The 12,874-nt window shown below is 41.5% G+C and overlaps 1 protein-coding gene across 11 annotated transcripts in view; it reads left to right on the forward strand.

Moving 5' to 3' along the window:
- CD44 (CD44 molecule (IN blood group)) overlaps positions 1–9,705 on the forward strand; it is an 84,261-nt gene extending 74,556 nt beyond the window's left edge. For all 11 annotated transcript variants that reach the window (XM_063093595.1, XM_063093597.1, XM_063093599.1 and 8 more), the window contains 3 exons: positions 608–679; positions 2,776–2,854; positions 8,807–9,705. In XM_063093595.1, the coding sequence (XP_062949665.1) occupies positions 608–679; positions 2,776–2,854; positions 8,807–9,011 (356 nt within the window). In that variant the 3' untranslated portion in view covers positions 9,012–9,705. The remainder of the gene's footprint in view (positions 1–607; positions 680–2,775; positions 2,855–8,806) is intronic.
- Positions 9,706–12,874: the final 3,169 nt, after the last annotated feature.

The following is a 12,874-nucleotide window of genomic DNA, read 5'->3' on the forward strand; positions in this document are numbered from 1 at the left end:
CAGTTAATCTGTCAGATGGAGAGAACAAATCTATGGTTATTAGAAGGGGGAGAGAAAGAGGGGATTGGATACAGGGCATAAAGAATAAGTATGATTTGTAACAACAAATATGCTAATAAAAAATTTAAAAATTAAAAAAAATAAAAATGGAAAATAACTATACACTACTATCATTAATGTGTACTTTAAGCTTTGTAAAATTACAAGGAAGTGGATTCTATTATTATCCCCATTTTATGGGTGAGAAAGTGGAGACCCGGAGAGGGTGGCTGGACCCCCATGCATAGCTAGCAAGAAACAGAGACAGGACTCCACTCCAGGGCTGTCCAGCTCCAGATCCTGAGGTCTTAAATACTGCACAACTCTGCTGCCGAGAATTCTCACATTCCCGGGTATGAACTTAACACTTCCAAACCTTAGCCTTAATCAACTCAAAGTTTTCAGGGAGGATATTTTTTGTGTGACCCTTTATACACATTCTGTCTTGCATCTATAAGTAGCTTCTCAGCAATGCCGAATGTGAATGGTGGCCCTGTGTCTGCTCTGCGAGGAACTTGGGGTCATGCATTCCACACTTTGGTTGAGAGATGTTGTTTTTCTTCCGTAGGACACTCAAGTGGGAGCCAAGAAGGTGGAGCACACACAACCTCTGGCCCTATCAGGAAACCCCAAATTCCAGGTGAGTTTCACGCTGTGAAGCTGAAGGAGATGCTTAAAGCAGGTTTCTCAGAATGTCCCAAGAAGCAAGAGACCCATTCAAAAGCACATTGCGCTAAATGCTCATGCTAAATGTAGATGGGGTGAGCTCATACTGAGACCTGTTCTTGGCCTGTCCCAGAGAAGTGTTGTGTTTCTAAAGCTCCCTTCCCAGATGAGTGAGCACCCAGCGACTCCATGTCATACTCAAGTCCTTCCTATCCCAGTCCAGTCTCCCATTTATTTCTGGGGTCGGGGCGAAGGGTGTGATATTCCTCTCACATTGCAGATGGGGGGAGATACAAGAACCATTTGTGTTGGGTGGAATAAAAACATTTTTCTGGTTCCCAAACTACCTTTTCTCCAGGGACAGTCTTTACTGATCCGGACAGCAGAAACTTTCAGAAAATGTTATAGGTGTAGAGAGGGGGCTGGGACCCCTTGCTCTCCTGAGTGGCAAGATTTAAGGCATTTGATGCAAGTGCATTATCTAGCTTGGGCTCAAAATTGAGCATTTGTGAAGGGGGATGACAAAAAGGAAGGGTTTTTTCTAGGGTTGTAAATTACCCTTTCTCTTCTCCCCTCCTGAGAGGTCTCCAAACTGATCCTCTCTTGGGGAAAGGGAAGAATGTGTTGTGCACCTCGCTCCTTTGCCTCGACTTGCCTGAGCACACCTGAAGGGAGAAAACATGGAGAGAGGGGGTGGGCTGCAGGTAGGAGGGGGAGGCAGGAAGGGGACAGGCAATTAGCTGTCATCAGGCAGCAGGATTCTTTCCAGCTCTTGTGAGAGTGAATGTGGGATGTCTCCGGGGCTGGAGACCATGGCCGGGGTTGGGGAGGAGGAAGAGCAGAAATGTACCCTCCTGCCAGCCTCCCCGTTGAGCCCAGCTGACTGTACCTCCCTCCCCAGACACATCTAAACCAGGTAGAGGTGAGGCAGAGGTAGTGCCAAGTAGGAAATAGCAATAAAACCAAGACTTCCAGAGAAATGGACAATGAGTGACTTTCCATCTTTCTTCTCTCTCAAGCCCTGCTTTATTGCACAAGATACACAACCCACTTTGCAACTGAATTGATTCATGTTGTCAAGACATATTTTCATCCTATTAAAGACTGACTTTAAACCACATGTATAATAATTTATTAGTCCACAAGTGACACCTAATTATTGAAGACAATTTAGAAAATACAACTAAACAAAAAATAAAAATCACTTTTTATTATCTATCTCACCATCCAGAAATACCAGGGTTACCATTTTAATATGTGTCCTTCCTGTCATTTTTCACTGTAATGTATATACAAGAATGTGATTATACCAGACATGCTGTTTAGCAAACATTCCCTACTGGTTGACCACAGCTTTCCAAGTCATTAAATATTTTCCCTCTGTATTGTAATATGTAATACAATGGATGTACCCTAATTTATTTAACCAATTCCTTTCCGTTGGGTGCTAGGTTGTTTCCAACTTTTACTATTATAAATGACATAGTAATGAACATCTTTACAGCTAATTCTGAGGTCCTATGGATTCTGGAAGTGTGACTGCTGGATCAAAAGCATGAATATTTTGAAGGCTATTGCCAAGTGTTGCCAATAACTGTGCCCAAGTTCTCCATCCCTCCACCCTCAACCGAAGTGTCCTTTGCCCCACACACTAGAATTTGGCCTCTATTTTTGTTTTAATAAAATGTAGGGTGGATGCTTTTATATAGGAAAAGATTGTTCCTTTCAAAAGAAGCATAAATTTCCTTAATCTATTTAATAATATTGCACCAAAGGCATCTACAAGTTTCAACAAGTCATTCTACACTTTTTTGGAAACATGATTCTCCTGGAGGGGCTTGAAAATCCTGACTGATAACAAAAGGTTAAAACAACAAGCCTGCTGGTCAAACACCTGTAGCAAAGTTGCTCTTCCAGAATTATCTGCCTATTGGCTGGACCTTTTGGACCGACCCCCTGCAGTACTGACTGTGGTTCTCGTTTGGACCAGGTCAATTTATAAAGTGCATTTTTGTTTGTACAAACCGTATTTCTAAAGCTCACACATGTCTTTTGGTTTACTCTCCCCAGAATGGCTGATCATCTTGGCTTCCCTCTTGGCCTTGGCTTTGATTCTTGCAGTTTGCATCGCTGTCAATAGTCGGAGAAGGTAAGGGGATGCCCCACGGGCCTTCAACTTTGAAAGGGCATCATTTAAACTTAGGCTTTATATCCTTGCTGCTCAGAGTGTAGCCCCTGGAACCAGCAGCCTTGGCACCCTGGGAGCTTGTTAGAAGTGCAGAATCTCAGACCCTATCCAGAACCTCCTGTATCAGACTCTGCATTCTAACAAGCTCCCAGGGATTCGTGTGCATGGCCCAGTTTAAGAAACGCTTCTCTGTCTCATTCTTTAAAGAAAGGAGACACCTGTGATTATTTATAACACCACTTTTAAATAGTGGTTGGATCTTTTGTGGTTCTTAATTTTTTCATGGTTATACCCCCTGAGGCCTCTATTTGATGAACCTTATGAAATATCTCACTAGGAAGGCATATAGAAGTATATACTCATTCGTTGATCCATTAAACAAGTATTTGTTAAGCGCATTCACAGCACATAAAATGTTGTGTAAAAAAATTCAGGGATTGGTTGTCCCCTGTAGCCTATCCGAGGCCCATGAAACCTGTAAGAATTCTTACCCAAAGCAGGCATTATTACTTTTGGGTTTTTCTTTGCTGTTTGTAGTGATGTTACGTTCTATTTTCTGGAAGCTGCAGTTGAAAGGATTCAGGTGATAGTTTAAGAAGAGCTTCCTAACAGTGAGGTCTATGAAACAATGCAGAATTTCTCCTAAGAAAGTCCAAATGAAGACAGTCACCTCCCTGGAACTGGCATGTGGGGCGTTTCCATGTCCTTAAAGGTCTCTCTCTCTCTCTTCCTACCTCAAACAAGGCCTATCATTTTGGAAGTAGTTTACATGATCCATATACCAGGTTGAACCATGACCAGGCTTTAGAAGTAACATAAAATGAAGTGAAGGAAAATAGTAATTCTAGCAACAGAAGAAATGACCTTTAACAGGGGCACTCCGAAAATATAAGTTTAAGTTTCCTACCCAAGATGCTTTAAAGATGCATGATTTTTCTCCAAGTACTTGTATAATAACGTTAAATCTTTTGTAAATGTCCTTTGAGATTGCTTCTTATAAGGTTAAAGAATCTTATTTCCAAGGAGGGCCACATTTGTTGTGTCCCTAGATCATCTCCCAGGCCAGAAAATGCCCCTCAGTTTGGGAGAAGACCTGGAGAGAATGATAGAATCTTTCTTGTTGGCTCTGGAAAGCAGCAAACGGCTAATTCCAGTGTCGTGCACAGCTCAGGCAGTGTCTCTAGTGATCTGAGGAAATCAAATAGTGCTGTTTAAGGCTGGTACAATTTAATAAAAGTGCTATATTAAAGTTAAATAACTGTGTTGCTACCTAAACCTTTGAGAGCATTAAAAATGAGTCATGACAGCTGATTGTATAAGGAACAAAAACAAGAGGAAAAAAATCTAAAAGACCTACTAAAGGGCTCCTACGCCTAAATGGAAAGTGATTTTTTGTTTTTAGTTGAATTTAAATAATGCGACTTGGGGGAGCCTTACAAAGAGTCTTTATACTTCCCTCAGCTTCCTTGTTTCCCCTTGGATTATTTTTGCTCAATTAAATATGAATTTCCTATTGTTTGAAATCAGCCTTTTTGTTCCAGGCACTAGAATGCACCACTTTGCTCACATATACAGTCCATAAGCTTTGCACATGTCACCATAGAAACATTGGCCCTGAATGCTGTCGATGTGGGAGAGACCTCAGAGAAGCATCTCAGCTGTCCCCAGGAGCAGCTGGAGTCCATGTACTGTGGCTGCTTAGCTCCCACGTCGTCCCCTGTCTTGTGAGCAGCAGAGAAGGGGCCTCATTTCAGGCCCCTCCCCAACTCCCTCCCAAGACCAGCAGTCACCCTAGCAACAGGCAAACAGGGACACGCAGGATCCGGCACAGCGAGTATCTCACCGGGAAAGTAGCTGCTTGGATGCCATAAATTACCATGTCCTGATTTGATAATTGAAAACAGATTTGCCACGCAGTTAAAGGGTGGTTAGCAGCTGCACAGGCCCCTTAATGTACACTGTGTTCCTAAGGCTCCTGGCCCATTTTTAATCCTCTTAAAAGGCTGGTGCCTTTCTGCCTTGAGTGTTATGTTTAAGAGAGATACAGAATCCTATTTTCATCAAAGAAAATTGGCTGAAGATGGGGCGATTCATTTCTCAGCAAAATCTTTCGAATGGCCCCTGTGATGATCAGCCCTGGTGAGAAGAGAAGATAAAAAATGAAAAGAGAACAATCCCTTCCATAAAAGAATCTTGAGGTTTAGTGGCAGTACTGGCTTGTTGAATTTAAATTGGCTGATGTTTATTAAGAACATACTCTGTGCCAGGCTTAAAAGACGAAAGTGCAGAATCATTGAAGTTGACCTACAAGGGTTGACCAAGGGCTTCCGTGATGAAGGGATCTGTGAGTCACGTCATCTTAAAGACACTGGTTTAGGGGGTTCTATTATTTCTTTAGCTTTTCCCATCTCTGCATAATCCACAACAGCTCTCCTTGCTGTTCTTGCATTAGACCTGTCCAATGCAAACCATACTTTACACACTCTGGTTGAGAGAGTGTTTTAGGAGTCAGCTGGGTTGGAAGATTTTGGATGAGGCCCAAGAGAAGAAACCTTTAGACACCTTTCCCTTAGAGAATTGATCTGGTTTGTCTGAAGAGGAGAAAAAACACGAGGACCTCACCAGAGAAGGCATCAAAAAACAGGAATGATTTAAGAATGTTTCTATGCCGATTGTGCAGAAAAAGCTTTCACCAGCCTTCACTTTCATGGGAATAATCATCTTTTATATAAACCCCAGCAGGTGGTCATCCATCCTCTGCTTGGTAGGTCTCCTCTATAAATCTCCAGGATTTAGAAATGTCTTTCTTCTCTTATGCTACATTCTAGCTCACTGTAAGCTATGTTCACCTGACCTTGCTTTGCCCTGTAGAACAGCACTGTCCAATTGAACTTTCTGAGATGGTAGAAATGTTCATATGTGCACTGTCCAATAAATAATCATGAAAAATGGGCTAGCTCGACTAAAGAAGTGAAGTTTTAATTTTATTTAATTTCAATTAATTTAAATTTAAATAGCTAAATGTGGCTGGTGACTACTTATTGGATGGCATAGCTCTAAAACAATGTGAAATAAATCTAAATATATTTAAGGATTGTCAAGTAGAAGAGACATAAGATCATTTAAGTTACCCACTTAAATCTTTTAAGGCAAATTCTACCATGCCCGAAAAGTAGGTTACCTGATTTCTAAGCCCCACCGAGCCTGCCCACCCTCTCCTGGCAAGAACCCAGTCTGGCTCCTTCCACACTGTGTGGTTGCTGTGTGCTCAGCTAATGCCTGAAATTTAAGGGAAGAGGTGATAAAGACAAGATGCAGTGCAGCGAGGGGCTCTGATCTTTGGAGTCAGAAGATGCAAGTTGTGATTCTGGCAGTGCTGTAACCAGAGGTGTGGCTTTGGTCACTACCCTTGACTTCTTGGATTCTGTGTCTGGTTGACATCATGCAGAGGTTGGACTGGCTAGTCTCTGAAGCCCCTTGAGCTCTAATATCTCTTCTGGAATTCCTATAACTAAGAAAAATGAAAAACCTAGAATTTTTCTTTTAAAGGTACTTTTTAAATCTCTAGAGCTCTAATATTGGACTGAGTTATTTATGAGAATTGTCCTACCCTCCTGCAAGAACTCAGGTAATAGAGAGACATAAATCCAAAGAGAAGTGGGGGTGAGCCAAAGCACAAGTGCAATATTCCCATGTTCTACAGGTCAGACAGTATCCACTTTCAGAATCAGCTTAATTTAGATTAATAACATTAATCCCCGCCCCACCCCCATGCACAGACTTATTTTTTATGCTTATAAATCACTTTCCCACAGTATTTCATTCCACCTCTCAACCACTCATTGGGTAGACAAATGGGAATTACTTTAATTAGACAATTTTCCTTCAAAGAACACAGGGCACCATCTGAGAATTTAAAATAATACAAGCAGTATGCTACCTTCCTCCTTTTAAGTAATCTACGTAATAAATATAACAAGATAGGTGGAGGCAGGCAGAAGAAACACGCAAAATGCACTTCATATGGCTCTTGTTCTGTTGACAATTATAACCAGCATGCTGTGTTCCAGATACTGTCCTAAGTGCTTATCCAAGGCCTTAGTTTCCTCACCCCACATCATTCATAAGAGCAACAAGTAATAGCAATAATAGACTCATTTATTGAGTACTAAGCTCTGTTTCAAGAGCTTTTTACCATCCTATGAGACTGGTGCTCTTGATAGCCTGATATGAAAACTGAGGCTCAGAGAGGTTAAGTGAGTTGCCCCATGTCATACAGCAATAAGGTCTCAAAACAAGGTCTTCCAAGGCTCTGCTCTTGACCACGCACCTTATTGTCTATATGGGCTCCATCCATATTTCCAGGCTGGACAAATCTGCTCCACAATTCAAGCATGCTTCCCCGCACACTCGTCAGCTCACGCCAGAGGAGACAGGATCTACCTCCTGTTGAGGAGGTATAATTTCTATTTCCCCAAACAAGAGATTAAAGTTTATGGCTTTGGCAGTCCCACATGGAATGGCTCATGATCATGAATAATAGAGGCTTTGTCTCTATAACTCCAAATATCCAGCGGCAAAGTGAACAATTCCGACTTCATACTGTTTCCAAATCTCCAGATGGTTGGCAGCATTGATAGACACAGCCCAAGCTTTTGGTTATAAAGGCTTAGATTTGAATATCGACTCTGTCAGTCTTACCCCCTATATCGCCTCAAACAAGTTATTAAACCTCTCTGGGCCTCAGTTTCCACTGCTGTATAAAGGGGATAATAGCTACTTTGCAGGATTATTGAAAGGATTACAGGAAATTACAGATAAAGTGTCAGACATTTATTGAAGGTGTCTAATAAATGCTAGTCCATTCCCTCTTCCCCACTTCACTCGTAGTCGTGAGGCTGTGCAACCTTGCTTTCGTTTATCTGAGTCCTGTGTGTTAACAGTGATCACGTTACAGGAAAGAGGAAGTGTTGTGTCAGTCTGGGTAGGGTGAGGCAATGCTATGGCAGCACCTAGGGACGCAATCAAGGTCATACCCTTCCATAGAAGACTTTCTTCTGCATTTGAATCTTAAGTAGTATTACTGAGAAATCTTAAAGTAACAGTGAGTAATTTGTCTCGTGTTGTTAAATTATGTCCAGGGTTATATAGACATTAACCAATGTTATGGGAAAAATCAATATGGCCTTATTCTTCTAGAAAAATGTTGTCTTATTCTTCCCAATACATGCAGTAATAACACTGACAAAGCCTATAAAGTGTTGACTGAGAGAGGAAGCAGTGGGACTTTCTTAAATACAACAATGAGAATGATTTATAGTCATCACGTTGGTGGTTTGTCTCAGTCTGAAGAAACAGCTGAGTGCTTGCAAGAGGCAAACATTTCCATTACGCAGCATGGTGGAAGGAGAATTAGAACTTAAGAGTTAGACAGACCAGGGTGTGAATCCTGACTCTTTTATCATTTGCTGAGTAACTTGCAGGTAAATTACTGAATTTTCTGATCCCCAGGGTTTCTTCATCTTTAGTGGGAATAATAACAGCACCAGCTTCCCAAAGTTGTGGTCGCTGCTTCTCAAACTTGTCTGTGCCTCAGAAGGGCTTGTTAAACCACAAATCCTGCGCCCACCCCTATAGTTTTCTGATCCAATAGGTCTGAAGTGGGGTGGAGAATTTGCATTTCTAACAATTTTCTGATGACGCTTTTGCTGCTGGTCAGGGACCTCACTTTGAGAAGTGCTGGTTGTTAGGAGTCAATGAGATAAAGCAGAGAAAGCCTAAGCACAGTGCTTGGCACATCCTAAGACCATCATAAGCTGCAGTGATGATGATGACGATCCACAATGATGAGGATCATAATGATATGATTGAGTCACCACCCTCTTTCTCATATGATTTCTTAAAAATTATCAGGTGTGGGCAGAAGAAGAAGCTGGTGATCAACAGTGGCAATGGAGCTGTGGACGACAGAAAACCAAGTGGGCTCAACGGAGAAGCCAGCAAGTCCCAGGAAATGGTGCATTTGGTGAACAAGGAGTCATCAGAGACCCCAGACCAGATTATGACAGCGGATGAGACACGGAACCTGCAGAATGTGGACATGAAGATTGGGGTGTAACACCTATCTTTGAAAAAAAAAAATTAGATACGTAACAATTACAGGGAACTGGGACACTTAAAAAATGCAATGTGCTACTGATTGTTTTACTGAGGTTTTTTTAGCATAAAATTTTCTACTCTTTTATGATTTTGTGTTTCATTTTTTTAAAGTCAGTTCCAATGTATAAAAACAGCATTGCTTTCTGAAATGAGGGCCCAGTTAATAATCAGCAAGAATTTGACTGTTCCAGTTCCTGCCAAGAGGTCTTTCATCCCCTGGGATGTGCTATGGATCGTTTCTAACAAACGCCACAAATACATATTCCTGATCCCCATTCTTCCCCCACCCTACCTCCCAAGTAACGCTCACCATCTAAGGACATTCCTCAGGGCTAAGAGGATTGGTCCCTGGGAGGAAACTCAAATGGTTCCATGTTGCCCCTCCAGCAGTCCAATCCCTGGACATTGCTTTCCAGAAGAGTAGGGGATTGGGGGGTACGGGTTACAAATCCCCTTCTACAGACCCCTGGAAACTTCTCAGATGCTTCTGGGAGACACCCAAAGGGTGAATCTATTTATCTGTAGTAAGCTATTTATCTGTTTTGGAAATATTAAACCCTGGAGGTCCTTTGATCAGTATGATTTTTTTAAGTCACTTTGTCAAAAGCATAAAGGGGTTTAAGCTGATTCATAATAAACATCTGTACATCTTCCATCTTGACGCTTTGTGCTGTGATCTTTCAGTCTGTAAACCAGCAAGGTCTGGCTCCCTACAGCTCATCAGGAAGATCTGAGAATTGTCCTCCTTAAAGTCTTTATCTCAAAACCTCTAAACTCCCATTCAGGATTCCTCACCCCAAACTCATAGAAGATCAAGGAAGGCACCCTATGTTATTTCTGTCCCGGAATCACACCTGTGAGCGGAGGAGTTCCAGCCACTTTTGTGTTTTAGTAGCCAGCTCTTCTTTCCCACGAAAGGCTTTGAAAAGTCACATTAAGTTTGCATGACCTACCATAGTGGGATCCCATTTCATAGATGCTGAACCTATTAATGATCTCCAAAAGACATATGGAGAAGCCAGTGGAGGTAAAAGAATGTAGTCAGTGGCCAACTGATTGGCACAGGTTGGCAAGGTGGGGGTGAGGGGATGTGGTATAGACCCTGCTCAACTATTTTTATGGCTATATTTGTATTTACCTTAATAAGCCCGTTGTTTATCCCAGATGCAGTTGCTAATCAGGATGAGTTAAGCACTCAGGATATTCCTCAAAATTTACAGGGCTTCCCACCATTGGAGTCTTATCACCAGATAGGCAAGTTTATGGCCAAACAAGAGAATAATGGCTATAACCTCTGATCTCATATCTTACCCCACTTGGCAAGTCCTATGTGGCATTTATTCATCAGTCAGGATGTCCCATTAATTCTGGAACTTCCAAAGGGTACTTGTAATAGAAGAGATTGAATCTAATAAGTAAGGGTTTCTATAAAGTAGGACATCCTTTCTTAGGCTACCATAAAAAGTCACTTGTTGCCTAAATTGATATGCTTAACTGGCAATGCTTCTCAGGCCAAAAAGCAAAAAGGAGAAGAAAAACTCCCACCTAAATCAGGGCTGGGTTTATATAAAGAGTTGATTTGAAGGATATATTTAAAGGAGAGATGCCAGTTTTTTGCACTCACTCCCAGTCTCTGCTCTTTCATATCCCCCCTCTTCTCCTTCCAATCCTCTCCCCACCATGATCCCGGAAAACTTCCTTTCTCTTCTTCTCTGAACATCATTGGCCAGTTCCATATTCTGCTTTCTAGATTTTTTTAATTTTATTTTCAAGTTGAAAGAAGTGACATTAGGCCACTCTATGTTGTTACTGAAACTAGTGTTAATGTGCCTCTTGTTTTCCAAGAGCTTCCCTAGGTCTGCTGCAGACCCAGACAGGCTCACTCAGGCTCTTTAACACGAATACAACAAGCCACTCTAGGATCAGGTCCAAGAGATCAGGCTCTACCTGCCACCCAAATTCTCTTTGGGACTGTGGATAGTTGTACAAGTTGGGATGGTTTTCCATTCCTTCTAGACATTCCAAACAAATAGGCTGGAATAGAAGTTTGTTTTCAATTTTATTTTGGAATTAAATATGATCTTTTCTTTTGTTATCGTTGTGCTCCCCCACTTGAATATACTTCTGTGTTCTCAAGATAGAAATAGGGGAGATCTAGAGTTTCCATCCGTTGGCCACCATCAGTGGAGAGCTGTCCAAGTCTTTGCAGTATCCCTGCAATCTCACCTGAAGTTCATGGTATAGGACGTGTTCTCACCCATTTGACATAACTCTGGAAGCACAACTTGAGTATGTGTCATTCCTACCAGTTACTTGCCAGGTGACCCGGGCTAAGTGGTTAAACTGGGCCTTGTTGATAAAAGTAAGAGGCCCAGTATTCAATTATTTTGCAAAGCAACCTGAGAGCTTACGATGTAATTTTTTTCTGCAATTGTGAACATTTTATGTCTTTTGACTTCTCTTAAGTTAGCTCTGGGTGAAATATCAAATGTGGCAAAAGACACCCTCAGAACCATCTTTTGCAGGTTCTAGCCTGCAGAATGGATTCTTCCAGCAGAACCTCTCAAAAGTTTTACGCTGAGATCTATATAAGATCAAGAATCTATTCTGTAGCCAGCATTCATTTAATACTGGTACAGCAGAAGAGTAGAAGAGAGGAAATACCCAACATCTCTGGAAGACTAAAATGTACTTCAGAACAAGAATCACACAGTCTTTCCACCTTTATCTCATAGATGTGTCTTTTTGTAAATCATTCATGTGAATTTTCAAAGAATAACTCATTGTTCATGCACGTACAATAACCATTGTTATCGTGACTTGGATTTCTCAGAGTACACCCTTCCTCTTATTTTTGTATATTTATTGATGGACCAATAATAATGAAGAAAGCATGATATATATATATCCCAGTAAAAGCACTTACTGAAACTTTAAAAGGCTAACATTAAAAGGCTAAAGGAAATGGACTCAGGAGTCTCTAATTTAAGGGGGTCGAGAGGTTGAGAGGGGCAGAACTGTGATTATCTGGCCATCTGGGCAATTTAGAAGCACAAAGTCAAAGGTTGCTGAGGTGCCTGAAGCCTCACACTCATCAAATTTTTTCTAAAAGGAAACGTTACGTTGATTTCCATCACTTGAGAGTCTTCTTTTAGAGAAATGTCGGTTTTCCCCAGGAAGTATGTAGTTCACATTTTTCGAACTCCTGGAGTTCCAGTTAAAGAGAGGAGAATGAACATATTTCACTTCCATTCCATCCTGCAAGCCTCTAACAAGACATTGAAAAGAGATTTCCAAAAGGAATAAACCAATAGGGTTGAAGAGATTAGAAAAAGAGACAATAGCAACAAAAATTTGGATCTGGAAAGTGGCAGTTAATTGGTAACTGGCTGAACAAATTTGGAAAAGCTGAACCCTAAGCCAGCAGTGGGGTTTGTTGAGGAAGCATCCAGATTTATGTGGCAGAACCTCCAAAAGGCTCAGGAATTGGCAGCATTAGCTACTCTTGGGGTGGTGGGGAAGTTGGATTTAAAATTAGGAGGATAGTCTATTCAAGAGGTCTATTCAAGAAGCGGTTAGAACACCAAGTCTTCTTTCCCACTCTATATGGCTGAGTACTGTCCTTTCCCAATCCCAGCAAAAGACCGGATGTTTATTCTCTGGAGAGGGCAAAATAGAGAACATCTGGTTGAAGAGCAATAAGACATAGACAGTTGACATTGTATTGCTTTGCCTCCCATGGATTTGTCACCCTTTTTCCCCAGGGTGATGGAGCCACCAAAGATTACTTAAAGCCCATCTCTTCTGAGCAGTGAGAAGCCC

The sequence above is a fragment of the Cynocephalus volans genome, chromosome 4, assembly GCF_027409185.1.
Source record: "Cynocephalus volans isolate mCynVol1 chromosome 4, mCynVol1.pri, whole genome shotgun sequence".
NCBI classification, from domain to species: Eukaryota; Metazoa; Chordata; class Mammalia; order Dermoptera; family Cynocephalidae; genus Cynocephalus; species Cynocephalus volans.